A 17563-nucleotide genomic window follows, 5' to 3' on the forward strand; every position below is an offset into this window, starting at 1 on the left:
AGTACTTCCTACTTTTTGTACTTTAAGTGCATTTTGATACCATTACTTTTGTACTTTTACTCGATTAATTTTGAATTTGGGACTTTCTAGACATTTATACCATGACAAAAATCACTATGAGCATTATTCCCCTCAGATGATACCGACCAACCCCCCCCTGGCTCACGGAATAATAAGGACATTGCCAGCCAATAGGGTTTCAGTAAAGGAGAGCTTACAGACCTATAAATACAACCCTCTTGCACTGTCTATAGGCTACTCTCCACTGCAAGACCTATGTTGTTGTTTCAACTTTGTTTGCGACGTCTGAGAAGTTTTGTCATTAACTGCAAGGATAGATTTGAACAATATCGTTTTCTCGACTCAAGCTTCTACAGTAGTGGAAAATGGCAGCAGGTAAGACTGATTGATTGTACTTTACTTGAGTATTTCCAATACTTTTACTTCTACTCCAATACATCTAGGATCCAAATATTGCACTTTTACTCAACTACGTCTATTTTAAAACTTTAGATACTAGTTATTTTGAGGATTTTGATTATTATTACAAAACATATATTAACCACTTCAGCCTTATATACATTTCGGCCATTTAAAAATAGCCGAACTATTGTTTTTATTAGGTAAAGACCACAGGCTCATGCTTTATAGGCCTATTTTATTTAGAAAAAGGACAATTGATTGTCCTTTTTCCTTTCGTTAATGTTAAAAAAAAAACATCTCCTTTGATCTGTGAAGTGCATTGGGTTGCACTTGCTGTATGAAATGTGCTATATAAATACAGTTTGATTGATTGATTGATATGTTAACATTACATCAAATTCATGATGGAAACTATAGCCTATATTTCTTGTATGATGTTATAGCCAAATAATCTAAACACAAATGTAAGTTAATCTGGTTTGGTTTTACTTAATGTCCAACTCGCCCTTGGACTTTTACTTATAGGCTACTGTTGTCTGTCTGAGTAAAAGAAAGAAAGAAAAAAGAAAGCAATCCTTTCAGTTATTTATCCATATCTAATATTCACATTTAGATCAAATTAGTTTATTTGATCAATTATTTAAGAAGAATTAAGAAGTGGATTAATGGTGCATTTATATAGCGCTTTTATCCAAAGTGCTTTACATTGATTGTGCCATTCACCCATTCACACACACATTCATACACCGATGGCAGAGGAAACCATGCAAGGCACCAACCTGCTCATGGGGAGCAATTAAGGGTTCAGTGTCTTGCTCAAGGACACTTCGACACTAACTCTAGGGGAGCGCCCCAGCCCGGGATCGAACTGGGAACCTTGCGGTTTCCAGTTCACTCTACCCGGCCACTCTACCCCTGAGCCACTGCCGCCCCATGCCGCCAATCTCACCAAGCCAAAACCCGCTTGGTGATGACTCATTGTCATTAGTTGTGGTTTTCATGGTTTTGTCGAGAAGGAACTGCAACTGCTTGTAACAATGATAGCTCATTTGCAATTGCAAGTTTCAGTTGATTTGTGCCATTTTATGCAAAACCAGCCCCTCCCGCAAACTTTGAAAGCCAACTGTAGCCAAGCGGAATGGAGTCGGAAAACAATTTGACAGATAGGCCTACATCTTAATCACGTGACCACAGAAATAATATGTATTTTGGACAAAATCTGTGGCAGTAGCAAAAAGTGTGTTTTGAAGAAAAAAAAACACAAATTGTGTTTGATTATAAGCTACAGTTCAAAACCTGAAGCGGGCTGTTATAGCACCACAATGATGCTGATTTTAAATACTTAGGTTGTGGCTGTACAGTACTTCCTTGGCCCACTGGGAGTGTGCGTTCAAAGTTTCACACCGACTGGTCCAACGGTGCCTGATTAGCTATTAACTGTATAATGTGAACCAGCCTACGGGAGTGAAAACATAGTCTCCGGCCTTCGGTCTGGCGCAGACAACTTGAATTATTATAAGCTTGACAGATAAAATGCAATTTTCATATTTTAAGCCGCAGTCTTATCAGACTCAATAGGCTATAAGTGTTTTTTTTTAATTGATTTATGTCTTGTTAACCTGTTGTATTTTCATCTCTCTCCTAGCTAAGCTTAGCAAGATCCGGAGTTCATTTGTAGATAAAGTGTCACTTCCACTACTCAAGCAGCTCCTGGACGACCTCTTGGAGGATAAGTTCTTGAACGATGGACAGAAAGAAGCAATACTTCAGATGAACCTTACCAAAACTGACAAGGCACGTGATCTCGTCGACATTATTAAGAAGAAAGGAAACAAGTCTGCTAACGCGCTGATCACTCATCTTGAGGAGAGAGACCCTTCACTGTTCTCAGAACTGGGTCTGTCCTCAGCAGAGCAACCGGCCCAGACAGGTCAGTTCGGGTCTTTCAGTAAACAGCTAATGTCTCCTGACCAGTGGTGTAAAGTAACTAAGTACATTTACTCAAATACTGTACTTAAGTACAATTTTTTGGTATTTTTTACTTTGCTGGAGTATTTCAATTTTTTTGAACTTTTACTTCTACTCCACTACATCTCAGAGGCAAATATTGTACTTTTACTCCACTACAATTATTTTAAACCTTTAGTTACTAGTTACTTTGTAGATTTTGATTATTATTACAAAACATAGTCCATTAACCACTTCTGCCCTATATACATGTCGGCCGTTTGAAAATAGCCGATCTACAAGCTCACAATGCGTTGCGATGCGACGCATTGTGAGCTTGTAGATATTATATTATTATTATATATAATAGCTATTTTCAAAATATTTGTATACATTTTATTCATTTGAAATTGGACATTGTGCATAACGAGTACTTTCTACTTTTGGTACTTTAAGTACATTTTTATTGTACTTTTACTCAAGTAATTTTGAATTACGGACTTTTACTTGTAACAGAGTATATCTACATTGCAGTATTGATAGTTTTACGTAAAAGATATGAGTACTTTTTAATTCCACCACTGGTCCTGACTGCATTTTACCAAGAAAAGATGTATGCTTTTCAGTTAAGTGTGCTATACTAGCATTGTATCTTTATACACTACACAAGTAGCCACTGACACAATACTTTGTGATTTCCAGCTCTGCCAAAAGTGTACCAGGATGCAAAGGGTAGTGAAATGGCCCCCAAGATCACTATGCCGTCCCAGGATGCAAAGGGTAGTGAAATGGCCCCCACAGTCACTATGCCGTCCCAGGATGCAAAGGGTAATGAAATGCCCCTCAAACTCATCCTTAGTACTGATGCATTCAAGAAGGAGAAACTAAACAATCCAAACGTAAGTCATTCTAACAATAGCCACACATTTTTGAAATAACACAATGAAGAGATGTACAGTATCTGCTAGCTGTATGTATTCTAAATATTCTACTCTGTTGTACGGACAATTGTTTTCTTCACAGATTTACCCTGTGCGTGAGAAGTCCTCTAGGAACCGCCTGGCCTTATTAATCACTAATGTGGAGTTTGATTTACATTACATGAAAAGGAATGGTGCTGATAAAGATGAGGAGAACATGTTGATGTTGCTCAATGAGTTGGGATACGATGTGGTGAAACACAGAAATCTCAGTGGGAAGGTACTGTAGGCTTAACAAGGGAAATTATTGATGTAGAGAGTGATTGACTTAATGTAATTTAGTGATTAATTGATTGATTTAATGTTTTGTCACAGGAGATGGACTCGACTGTCAAGACGTTTTCGCAAGATCCGCGTCTCTACGGCGCAGACAGCGTTTTTGTCGTCATCATGTCTCATGGGGATTTGGGAGTCATCAAAGGCGTCCACTGGACACCGGGAAATAATGACGTTTTCCCAATTGAAAATCTCTACACACACTTGAACACACAGAACTGTCCGGCTCTGCTGAACAAACCCAAGGTTATCATCATCCAGGCCTGCAGAGGAGGTGATGCTCTGGTTACAATAGGAATACCCATGAAGTTGCGCTGCATTGTTTTCCTACCTATTGTCCTGGCCAGTGTCATGACAACTGTTTTCTGTGTAACTAAAAATAAGACATTCTTGTTTCAGTGAAGGATGGATCCGCAATTGTCCCTGATGGTGACATTGGTAGTGATGCTTACCTTGACACAGAAGGCATAGAGGATGATGGATCCTTTCATGCACACAAAGAAAAGGACTTCATCTCCCTCCTTTCATGCACCCCAGGTGAGTGTGTCTTAACATTTCATAGTTAATAGGGGGAGGAAAAAAAAATAGCTACGTAAATTAAATCCTAGATGATACTTAAATACTTAAAAAAACATCTACTGTATGTGATGTTCATTCTATTATTTTATCCTGCAGATACTGTTTCATACAGACATCGAGTAACTGGATCTTTTCTAATCAAGTACATTTTTGAGATATTCCACAAGTCTGCCCATGAGGAGCACATTGAGGATCTGTTCATGAAGGCAAGTGTTGCAATCGACTACAATTTCACTGCTTTGCATTGTGATCTATCCAACAGCAAGGATGAACAATACTTGAGTGTAAATGCATGTATGATCTGCTCTATTGCCTACAGTCCAACTACTGTACCTTTAATACACTGTTTTAACCCCACAGGTCATGAGACGCTTTGAAGAACATCCCTTCGGAAAAATGAGACAGATGCCCACCAAAGACAGATGCACTATGACAAAATACTTCTACCTCTTTCCAGGCTACTGAGACACCTCTGTTAAAACAGAAAGCTTTGAAATGGAATTTCTATATCATGATGATTTAGATTTGTAAAATACATCGCAGAGGCTATATACTACAGTAGCTATCCATTATATAACCTTTGATTGATTGAATACTTTATTTATAATTTTGCAGAGAAAAAAAGCACATGGAAGTACAGTTTACATTACAAGGTCAACTAAATGGGATTGCCCAGGAAAGCCACAATGGCTTGTTTCAAATTGGATCCTCTCGTACTCAATTCATGGAGACATTAAAAGACAGACAGATACACTACTATGCAGCACATCATATGAACATTTTAAAGGCAAGAAAAAAACACAAAAAAGGACAAACTAAAAGCTAGTTAGGTTGTTAGGTTATGACTTTTACAGGGACCAGTTTGGAATAACAGCCTCCTGAAGGTATTTCTTTTAGGGCAGTTTTGAAACTGAGAAGGGTTTTACACTCCTTCACTACTTTTGGTAGGGCGTTCCACATGTTTGTTGCATTGCAGGAGAATGAGTTCAACCCCTTGTTTGTGTCAAATCTGAGTTGGACATGATCAGTGGAGCTGCCTCTGGTGTCGTGATTGTGGATTTCATTTACATTTTTGACAGGTATATGGGTATCTTAATGTTGTGGTGTATCTTGTAGACTTGTAACCCACATTGTACTTTAGCCCAGTTTCTAGTGGGGGGAAAGTAGTTCACAACAGATTTATTTTAACTATACAAAATATTATTCCAGAATGTAATTCCAAGAAATGTATGGGGAAGTATATACTATTATGACGAAAAACTGGAAAATCATGCAAGTGTTTATGCATCATATTTATATTATAAAAGTAAAGGCAGCAGTGGAGGCAGCATTATGAATTATATTGCTTTTAGGTCAGAGAGCCAATAATAATTTTGGTCATTTTCATTTATTTGAACCTTTATACCAGGATGTATAAATTGATATGTGTGCAGCTTGCTTCTGTATAATTACTCCCTTGATGAGTAAACAGAAGAGAAAGTGCACTTAAGTTGCAGACAAGAAAATACATTTGAAATTTTGCTAGGGAGTAATCGTAAGGGTGAAAGGGTTGATTACATTTTCTTTGGTTCGGGTTATCTTCAAACGTTTTTATTCTGAATTTGTGATGGTGTTCAATGTAAATACAACTAAACTCTTCAACATGAATACTAATAAAGAATTAATGTTACTCTGACTGTATTTGTACAGGGGAATCATTTTCAATCAGTCTAGTTGCGAAAATGCATTAATCTCAACCATGGCAGCTTTAAAACCAACCAACTCATACCTGTTGATATCATTTATTTTCAGTGAACATCACCATTGTAGCTTATAGTAAAATACTAGTATTTTGTGTTTATATGTGTTTGGTTTGTTTAAAATCTTTGTTTAGGCCTACATTTGGAAATGAATTAGAATGATTTACATACATACATATACATACATACATACATATATATGCCCACAAAAAGTCTGGAAACTTAACTTCGGTCGATAGTTTCTCCCCTTTAATAATACCAATTGGTATTGTGTTTGATATCATTTTTATCGTTGATTAGTCACATTTACAACGAGGTACAGATTGTAAGGATCGGGCATTCGTGGAATGAGCAACACAGCTAAATGTGTGGATAGTGGCCCCCAAAAATTTGCCAAAATCCCCCAATATGCTTCTCTTGGTAATCACTCTAGTTTTGAGCAGGGACAGACTGGCACCTGAGCATGGGTTCTGCAACTTTGTTGAGTTTGTGTATGCTCCAAATAGCAACACTGGAAAGATGCCACGTTTGTCCCTTCAGGATAAGGCCCGTGCAGTAAGACAAGTGGAAGCTGGTGTTCCGTTATGCAGAGTGGCAGCATTATTTGGTGTCAGCCCTGGTACCATTTCCAAACTTAGGACCAAGTTCTGTGAGACTGGGGAAGTCAAAGGAAGACAACTAGAAACATTTAGCATAGCAACAGAACAGACATTCAGGTGCAGCAAGATAATCTGCTGCAAATATTCTGGTTGAAATGATAACATACCTTTTCATAATCACTTGTATGGCAATGATTGTAATGCAAATTACAAGGTAGGTTCATGACTGCTGTGGCTCATAGGACCTTTTATACAGAGATGAGCTCAGTTCTCCTGTCTGCCCCATTCAGTCAGAAGTTCTCAAACTTGGTGAGACAAGCTAGTCCAGGTGTGACTTGTGATTTTGTGACAACCGTACCATATTATTATTGTAAAATATCCTATCTTAAAATTGCCTAGAGGGTCGACAGTGGACCGTTGGGCGTCACAGACATAACATCCGGGCTTGCGAGGCGCACCGTTGCTCCAGTCTGCACCAAACTTGGCACAAACATTGTTCAGGGGACTGCCATCAGAATAGCCACACCAGGGACCACGTGTGGACCACGTGTGGACCCCAGGGACCACTTCAGGGGCCCCCAACGGCCACAGGCTCACCTTTGTTCTTATCCACATCAAACTTGGCGCAAACGCAGTTCTGCCATGACAAAAGTCACAGTAAGAAAGCAAGTTTGAGATTATTGCTCCGGCTGAACCATCCCCCACACTTGTCACGGTGGTAAGGCTTCTCTCCTGTATGAATTATCTGGTGACGTTTGAAAGTATTGCTCCGGCTGAACCGTTCCCCACACTGGGCTTCTCTCCTGTATGAATTATATGAATTATCTGGTGCTCTGTAAGAGTACCTCTCTGGCTGAACTGTTCCCTACACTGGTCACAGTGGTAAGGCTTCTCTCCTGTATGAATTACCTGGTGGTTTTTGAGAGCATCGTTCTGGCTGAACCCTCTCCCACACTGGTCACAGTGGTAGGGCTTCTCTCCTGTATGAATTATCAGGTGATGTTTGAGACTACTGCTCTGGCTTGTGAAAAAGTCTTTTCCACACTGGTCACAGTAGGTATGTTTCTTCACCGGTAGTTGGGCAGGAAATATATCTGGATTGGAGAATGAGGGGAAAAAATAAACCATAAAATGACAATTTCATTACGGTTCAACTGTTCATCATTCAGTTTTCATTAATCTATTTTTACCAGGTTGCAAAACCTGGTAACACTACACTCGCTAGTCCTGACTTTTGTCGCTAGTCCTGACTTTTGTGTGACTTTTTCCTCATTGGCTGGTCATGTAGCCAATGAGGGCTCAATGTCCTCTCAGAATATGGGATCTAAAGACGACCCGCAATACAATAAATGTGGCCGAACATAAATGTTCGGCCACTGTATGTATCTCTATGGTAAATGTAGCTCCATAAAGAACCTCTCACTCCGCTATACAGCTCCGAGATGAGGTTCTATGTCGTTACCTTCCAGAATCGGGTGAACGTCCGCCAAGGCTCCGCTGTTTACCCTTTTGTATATGTTGTATCCCAAAACTAATGGTAGATTCCAAGCCGCACGGATGTTTAAAGTTTGGAACGGAGCATAAAATTTTAGGAACGGAGCGAAACTACCCCTCAAAAAGTTGATCTAGTAAATGTTTTTCCATTTTAGTGCATCTTCTTCGCTTTGTTTACAGTAACCGGAAGTGTCAGTCACACCGGCAGCCGTGCTGCCACCCCTGGTCAGATGTTGAATTGCACCCTCTTTATATGCTTTCTCCCAAATAGTAGTTCCTGATTCTGCGCCAGTGAACACATCTGTTTACCTATTCACCGGGGTTTCACAGCTCAGCATAAAAGAAATCAGAGCAATCAGGCATTAGACCAACACAAACCATGGCGTCTGCTTACCCGGATTCTACGTGTGCAAATTGTGGATTGTTATTTGAGAAAACAAAACATGGATACCAAAGAAGATCAATTTACACTTTGACAAGTCCTAGAACATCGAAATTAGTCTTCCCAGGATTTTCCCCTGATACAAACACCTTTATCTGCACCAGTTGTACTTGGTATCTGAGGAAAAAGACCATCAAGAAGGGTAAAGTAGGAACAAAGAGAACCTATGCATCACTTTCTCCATTGAAATCCGGAGGATCACCTTCCAAATCAACTGGATCTTCCAACCCTAAAAGGAAACCATCTCCATATAAATCTCCATTTAAATATAAAGCATCACCTTCAAAATCAACAGGATCTCCCAACCCTAAAAGGAAAACAACACCAACAACATCTGCTTCTCCACCTCAAGACCTACCACCACCCACTGCATTAGGACCTAAAGCACAGGCCTACACGTATTTACATCAAAGCAAATACCTCAGATTATTCAGGACGCTTCTTAGGATTGATGCAGCCAAAAGGGATTTCATTCAGTGCGTCTCTGAAGTGATTCAGCAAGAGGTATTCCATATTTGTTTGGTTATGTTCTGTTAATACACAATGAAAGGGATTTAATTAAGTTATTCAACACAAGGTCTTCCATTACGTTTTAACTTTTCTTTTGTTTTGATTATTATTGATTTCTGTTATTACACTTTAATTATTTAGTTGTGGTTTTTTTTTCTTTTGTAAATAGAACTGCCATTTAAAAGTATTGATCTACTTTACATCAACGGGCATAATCAAGTTGTGTCTTTGTTAAACAAGTTTTAAAATATTTCAACTTATTCTAAAGTTTGTGCTAATATTTTTATATTAATCTTTTCCTTTAGATATTGTGTTTGACCATTCATTTTTATTTGTAGAGGAAGAAACTAGTGGATGATCAAGATGGGCCATTCAGGAGGAATGCTGACCCTAAAGTGATCTCTGAATTCTCTTGGGAGAGCTGCCTGGAATGGGGGGAGGGGAAGGGCCCAGTCACCTTAACGTGCCTCAGGGCAATGTTCCCCCAGGCCAATAGAATCACCAGCCATCATACAGTGACTGAAGACAATCAGAGGAGGTATGATACTGTAATAAATTATTTTAAATGTATTTGTATAATTCTAAGGTAACACAAACACTGACATTTTTAGTGTATTTTAAATATTACATTGATCATATTTGTTTTAGGCATATGACACAGGCTGAAGCACAAGGACTGATTGACAAGAGGACAGGGCTGGTAATGTCAGTCATCCTGTTTACAGCGGGCCAGAAGAAACTCAACTTTGTGCAGAGCTGTTTAGGAGTAGAATTGTGGAGACAGGGCTGCTCTCACAAAATTTTCCAGACCCTGAACTGCCTGGGAATCAGTCAGTCCCACAAATCGGCTGTGGGCAATGTAGACAGAATGCGAAGTGGCCATGATGACCAGGTGAAGTTGTGGAAGGCATCAATTGAGGTTTGTAACCATTAATAAAATTGGATTTTTTAAAATTAATCTAAAATATACCTCTGCAACTAAAATATTCCATTACTGAGTATTTCTTTTTTAACACCTTTAGAAACCAAAAGGTGTGAAAAGGACACTGTCATTCGGTGGTCAACTTTCAAGGGGGAAGTCATATTCACTGACATGGGACAATGTGCAGGTAAATAACACACTTTAATAACAACTGTGAGGGATATAATAATGAGAATAGAAGTGAAATTAAACAATAATGAAAATATATTTCAGTAATACAACAGAATATTAAAAAATATATAATAATGTACGTTAAAGGAATTACTTTAAAATTTGTTATTTTCTATCAACTACACACCCCACAAAGCCTTGAATTCATGGATATGTTTTTCTTTTTGTCCTTAACCAATGATTTGTTGACAGGCGAAAAGATGATAATGTATCCGGTAGGAGACTCAAAAGAATCTCTTTGAGTGTTCTGCTGGAAATACACCCGCTCAGCAAATTATTGTCTCATTAATTTGCAAAAAGAAATAAATCATGAATTCATTCAAGTACTTTTTTGTTTTAACCATTCCTTTAATGTGCGAAAACATATGCAGAGCAAATAATTCAAGCACAAACAAAAAAAAAAACACACCAGTATAAGGCGGTAAGTAATTTAATGTTAATTTTTCAAGCCACCTGGCTCCTCCTCAGACCTTCCCCTGTGAGCTTACACAGAAGGTGATAAGAGGAGGCTGGTGTCTGGAAACATTACTATTAAATTACTTGCATATGGGAGAATAACACTTATGTGTGGATTTTTAGTCTTTTTCTACTGATAAATGTTCCGATACAACATTGTGCCTATCAGGTCTGTGCTGTGCGTGTCTTTCAGCTTTCTTAAAGCTTATTTTAATCAAAGAAATAATCAAGTGATCTTCTTCTCTACAGTTGACGGCACATGTCAAACATCAACGCCTTGGACATGGCAACAAATTCCTGCTGTGGGCACTAACATTTGCCCACCAAAATAAAGTGAGCTTTGGCCATCTTCATGGAGAAGGTCAAAAGGCAGTGGATGTGCCTCTGAACCGGGTCCTGCCATCACCAGAGGTATGTACAGTAAGCACTGAACACACATAGCCGCATCCTGTTTAACCCAAAACAAAGGATAAAATGTATGACATTTAAATGCACACTGTTTCTTGACAAAGGATTACGAGGCACTTCGTGAACGCATGACTATTTTAGTCATGAGGATCCTCAGTGACAATCTGGCGGCTCTTCATAAAACAAAACCAAAGGTTGTGAAGCACATTCTTCACAGATACACAAGCCAAATGGAGGAAAAGAGCACAGTGGTAAGAAAATAAATATATATGAATAAGGGATAACATTTTAATAGTAATCTCTCTTTTCTTTATCATCTGAAAATGAAGTGCAGTGCTGGTTTTGTGCCCAGAAATGTAAAATGTTCTTCCTCCAGCCATTATTTATTTGTTTACAGTTAGCCTATTTTTCTAAACTTGATTAGGTCAGTCTTGGGGTGATACCCTCAAATCCCAGCACAACAGAGGGAGTTCTAGAAATCATGGATTCCCTTCATAAATTTGTGCCAGACCTAAGCGGGGAACCTTACCCGATACTTTGCTGTGGAGATGGGCTAAGCGTGGAGCGAATGGTCCACTGCCGTGACGCCAGGCTCAATGGAAGTGATCCGGAAAAACGTTTTGAAGGACTTGTGGAGGCACCACAGGAATTTCACAAAGACATGATTCTCCTGCAGGTCAGATGGAGAAAAAATGTCATTATATATTCAATATGAACGCCACACTTGCTATAATTAGCAATTTTTACTACTACACTTTTCTTGTCAATGTTTGTTATATATTTGACAAATAACTTGTTCTATACAGGACACCATGAACCTCCTATTCAAACAGAATAGTGTAGGCTCAAGAGGAACACTGTCGAACCTGAAGGGCTTCTTTTCCCACAAGTCCCTAAAAACGAATGTGAAGGAAAATGTGCAACATGTGTGGGACTTCATTGAGGTACAACATAAAAAAAAACCATATATATATGATGATGGGATATAAAATACATTTAAAAATTCTATGTGGCAGGGGGTATACAACAGTAATGACAGAAATCAGAATACTGTTTGCTCTATGTGTAACTGCATTATGCTCTCTTTAGTTTGTCACTTCAGCCTACGTCACATTGTGTGCCACCACAATGTGTGACCTCAACAAAGTGGACCAGACACCCCAGGGCTTCCCAGACAAGACCAAGGATCAAATACTGTGGTTAAACAACCTCGCCAGGCAGGTTGTAGATTTCGCTTGGATGCCACCTGCACAAGAGGACATCAGACGTGTCGCTTCTACTAAGTGGGTAGAAGGAGACGAAAGTGCAGAATTATTTCCCTTTTGCACATGTGAAGAAGGTAACTGTGTTTATATGTACTTATTGGAGTAAGACGTTTATACAAATTGTAGAAGTTATTATAAAGATGACATTATAATAACCTTTGCTATTGTTACTATTTGTTTTTTTTGTTTGTCAATTGAAAGACAAGGATGAGCAGATGGTGCAGTGCTGCAGCAACGTGTGCGGTTCCAGCTGGTTCCACCCATCGTGTGTGGATCTGGAGAAAATACCAAAGGGTGACTGGTTCTGCAGCATTGAATGCTGGGAAAACGGGGCATGTGTGTACTGCTACTGTCACCAGCGTCTTGGCGGAACAATGGTACAGTGCCAGCTGATGGACGCCTGTAAGAGACACGAGTGGTATCACCTTGAATGCTTGACCCCAGAAGTGCGGCTTGAGACCATAGGTAAGGAAAGAGTGTAGACTTGCACACTTAATGTACACTTTTTTATATAGTGCATATCATAAAAGGCATTTCTGTTCTAATGTAAGCTATCGAAAAACTTTCATGATTAATTAACTTCATCTAACATGTGTTGTTGAACAGGGACATGGTATTGTTCAAAGGAATGCTTGCATGGTGCACAGGGAGAGGACCATGTACAAAACTACTCAAAAGCAGTGCTGTGGGAGGGACTGTCCCATCTGGCCCGAAGAGATGCTGTGAGAGAGGGTGATGGCAAAGCAATGACAGAAATTTGGAAAATGGATCTGCTAAGCTTTTGGAATCGGAAGCATCCAAAATACTTCATCATCGCCCACCAAATGTTGACTGGTAAGATTAACTTTTACACGTGACTGTAAATATCTTATTTGTGTTATGGGTTCACATATCACTATATGTGTAATCAGTGATGAAATAGGAGTATCCTTGTCAAATAATGAGCTTGGTTATTTAATATTTTTATATTTTCAAGGAATCGAAGGTCACCTTCCAGAGAGACTGCAAGAGGACATGATCTGGAATCGTGTTGCCAATTTGCAGGGAAAACCAGGGGGAAACATCGGCTTGGATTTGGTCAACGAATTTCTGAACAACGAGTTCAAAGGTTTTACTTTTGACTCTTCATTGAGCATTTTATAAATGTGTTCTTCTGACATAATCATTTTATTTGTATAACTTCATCATGTTTTTTTTCCTTTTACAGACATGCTTAAAAGATCCCGAGGAAACTACACAGATAAGCAGATTGCCCGGTGTGCTCAGCTGTCTGGCTCGTTCGGAAAGGAGGTGGACAGGCTGTTTTCAGAGGCCGGACTGGGAAACTTCATGTCTACAAGTGTGCATGCATCTTCTCGAAATAGGTATGGTGAAGACATAGCCACATTTGTAGAAGAATTTCACAAGGATGGACTATTAGAATACTTACCAGGAAGACAGCACAAGGGGTTCCAGGACTTCAGCTGCATGCAAGGGATCCGGGATCCTCAGAAATGTGCCCACCAAATGATGCGGCTGGCAGAGGACATGGATGACCGACGGGATCTTCGTGACACAGAATTAAAAAAAAGGTGTGTTAGACTATGTTTAATCTTCCAGCTTAGGATACTCATTTGCCTGTATTTACATGTTAATTAAGGATTGAATGAAAGTTAAAATAAATAGTGACCTCTCTAGAGTCTTGTGTCACACACACAACAACAACCACGATTGTTGCATGCAGCAGGTATTTCCTCACTTGCCATTTCGGGCAATAAGAAGTACTCCAGTACTCTCTTCCGCATACATTCCGAGCCAATTTTGACTGCTCCAATTAGCTCAGTCATGCTTTTGTGAATGAACTTGGCACTCACTGACTGGGGGTAGATGTGTAGGATTGCTTTCCCCTGTAGGCCATCCCTGGCACACCTTCCTACTTCCTGCCAGTAGCTCATGACATCTACAGCTGGACCCCAGTGCAACACTTGGCGAACATCGTCGACCTGCACACCAAGACCAAAGGCAACCGTTGCTATGACGCAACGGATGTTGCTGTCTGGCCTCTTGAAAGTCTCGAGTATTCGCTGTTGTGTGCGGTTGTCAGTGTGGCTGTGAAACATCTCAAGGACTTTCCCTTTCACACCGGCACAACCGTCCACATAAGCATTGGGCCCCAAAGCCTTCTTCAACTTCTTGTAGCCCTTTGCCACTGTTCCAATAGTCCTTCCAGATAAGAAAAAATTATGACATCAGTTTTAAATATATATATTTAATGAGTAGTAAACTACTTCACATGTTACAATGACTATAAAGAAATATGTATCTAATAATTTGTAGATGGTTTTGATGGTTAAGAAACTTTAATTATTTAATTATTAATTATTCTTGTCATGTGATAGTGCAGCGCTGCAGACGTACCGGGAGTAGATTATAGTTTTTTTTGCATTTTTCCCATCATTTTTTAGTTCTGCCACCAGCCAATCCAATTCCAAGGCCATGTTGGATGTCGAACATGTCTTCATCGACAGATGGATATTAGGACTACAGAATGAGAAATATTTTTTAAATTGATGTGTGAATTATGCCATTAGTTTTTTATCTATTTCATCTTATATATATAATACAATGTGTTTTTGAACAGGGTGTATGTTTAAAACAGTGAAAACAGACAGGTTATTACCGGTTTGGTAGTGCTGAAATGCATGCCACATCTTCATATGTAAAATTCATGATGTCCAGAACTTCTTTTCGAAGATGTTCAGTGGCTGTTGCTGTCAGCATCAAAACTGGGCACTGCAGGGCAGACTTGATATCTGGCACTTTCAAGTATTCATCTCTGAAAGTTGAACCCCTTTTACACAGACAAAAACATGCACCATGAAATTCGATGTCAATACAGTCTTATGCTAATCAAATGCTCAGAAATAACAACATATAAAATAATAAAAAATAATTGTGTTATACTTTTTTCTTTATTTTGTTAATATGTCGTACTTACCATGTGGTCAGACAGTGCACCTCATCTAAAGCTAAAAGGCAAATTCTATTCCTCATCTTCAGAATCCAGGACCACCATTGATCTTGGAAGACACACTCAGGGGACATGAAGACGAGTGTGACCTCTCCATCGAGAATGCCTTGGTGGAAGAAGACCAAACCATACTTAAAACATTTTTTTCACACTACAACTTTCCATGTCTATAAATATTTTGGTAGTGTTTTGTCATGTGTGTGTGTAAACATTTTTATATATAAAAACTGTTTGAATAAACCTGTTTGGTAAAAAATAAATTGTAGTTTAATTGCACACATTGGGGGGGGGGGGGGGGGGTTGTACGAAGGTGAACAGTGAAAAATATTATTGTTATTTACTTTTTTTACTTTCCTGTGACATTTCTTTGGTGATGGCTGCTGCAGTTACTCCGTGAGACAGCCAACTGTTGACTTGGTCAATCATTAGTGCCTTTAATGGACTTATTACCAACACCATGTGTTGTTCCCCAGGGTGCAGCTGTAAATGAGTTAGAAAAAAATATATATTTATTTTAAAGAGATCAATGGATGGATGTATTGTTCAGATATACTGTAGATAGATAGAAAGATAGCCTAGACCGGGGGTCTTCAACAGGGGGTCCGGGACCTCTAGGGGGTCCTCAGAGTTACTACAGGGGGTCCGCCAAATATTGGTGTGATATGATTCTTTTTTTTACCTTAACCACTTGAACCCTAGCATCCCTTTTTCTGAGGAGAACTTTAGCCAAAAATAGCAGATCTACAAGCTCACAACGCCTCGTGCTGCGAGGCGTTGGGAGCTTGTAGATCTGCTATTTTTGGCAAAGAGGTATAGGTGTAGAGTGGAAAAAGAGCAGACCAAGTAAACCCAAAAAGTTTAATCTAAAAAACAATTTTATGCAATATAAAAGGGGTCTGTGCTTTATCTCTCAACTATACAACATGTAGTGGGGGTCCCTGCTTCATGTCTCATATACACATGTGGTGGGGGTCCCTGCTTCATCTCTCATCTATACAATATGTAGTGGGGGTCCCTGTTTCATCTCTCTCTCAGCTAGGGGGTCCTTGGCCTGAAAACATTGAAGACCCCTGGCCTAGACATATAGTGTGTGTATAATGCTCCATATAATTAAGTAATAATTATAAATGCTAATAGGATAAAACAAACTTACCTCGTTAAATAAGTCTCCAAACAATCCGAAACATACACTTTTCCCATATCCTGTAGGTAGGACTGCAAACACATTATTCCCCAAGGCAAGGCTTTTTAAAATTTGCCTCTGTTTATCTTTCAAATGAAAAGCAGTTATGCTGTCTAAAATAACCTCAATTTCAGCCATTGAAAGTGATATTTTAATTGTTAAATGACGATCTAAGTAATGCACTGTGGTAAAGACAGACACTGCCTTTCCCACTTTAACTTTGTAGCCTCACATGTTCCATTGTTTTCATTATTTTCTGTTTAACATATGCATTTTCATACTACTCATTTCATATTCATTTCATTTATACAAACAACACAGAGACAATTGTTTGTTTAAAACATAACCACTTTATTTTATCTCAACAGTTTAAAGCTCCTCACCACACCAAACAAACACCCATACTTGCCATGTCCTCTTCCTGGTTTGAGGATCTGAAAAGAGTACCACATGACCACAGTGCTCCTTATATGGAGGGGTAGGGGAATTGGGACATACCATTTGACAGGGGAGTGTGGGATTTGTCTGTATAAGGTATATTATGATGGAAAAGAGGTGTGTTGTTGAACATGATTAATACTTACCTTTTGATTGATTTGAATGATTTCTGTAAAGTTTGGAAAATGTTTTCTTTGTTTTAGTTCACTAGTAGTGTATGTGAATGTGTTGAGGTTACCTGTCTTTTGACATGGTTGAGGCCACTAGGTAGAGGCCATACAGGTACATGATATTAGTCAGTCTAGTCTCAGGCCTGGAGAGGAAAGTCATGGGCACAATGCTGCTGCTAGAGCTCTGCCCTTTAAGTCAGTCTGACAGAGTCAGTTAGGTCTCTGGACTGTTGCTTGTTTGAAGCATGTAAGTTTATTGTTTTGTGTTTTTTTTTTTTTTTTTTTTAACTATTTTGAACTACATTTTTTGTGAAAAATAAATCCGGATTATTGCAACTTTTGGTTTGTCATTCTGTCTACCTAGCCCTCATAAGAAAGAACTCTTTTACATATGGTGGCAGTGGTGGGATGAGTGGCAATCAAGGGTGACAGAACCACAATGACAACCAAAAAAACTACCAGATCCGGAACGCGCCAAGAGGGCGGCAACC

The 17563-nt window shown here is 39.1% G+C and overlaps 1 protein-coding gene across 1 annotated transcript; it reads left to right on the top strand.

Moving 5' to 3' along the window:
• Positions 1-386: 386 nt before the first annotated feature.
• On the top strand, positions 387-4557 carry LOC308086761 (caspase a-like; the record flags this gene model as incomplete). Its single annotated transcript, XM_080430409.1, has 8 exons — positions 387-396; positions 2069-2353; positions 3073-3269; positions 3394-3570; positions 3666-3900; positions 4026-4163; positions 4302-4411; positions 4525-4557. 8 exons carry the CDS (start codon positions 387-389, stop codon positions 4555-4557), a joined length of 1185 nt encoding a protein of 394 aa, XP_080286535.1.
• Positions 4558-17563: the final 13006 nt, after the last annotated feature.

This window comes from Gymnoscopelus braueri (assembly GCF_963280865.1).
Source record: "Gymnoscopelus braueri genome assembly, chromosome: 6".
Lineage (NCBI taxonomy): Eukaryota > Metazoa > Chordata > Actinopteri > Myctophiformes > Myctophidae > Gymnoscopelus > Gymnoscopelus braueri.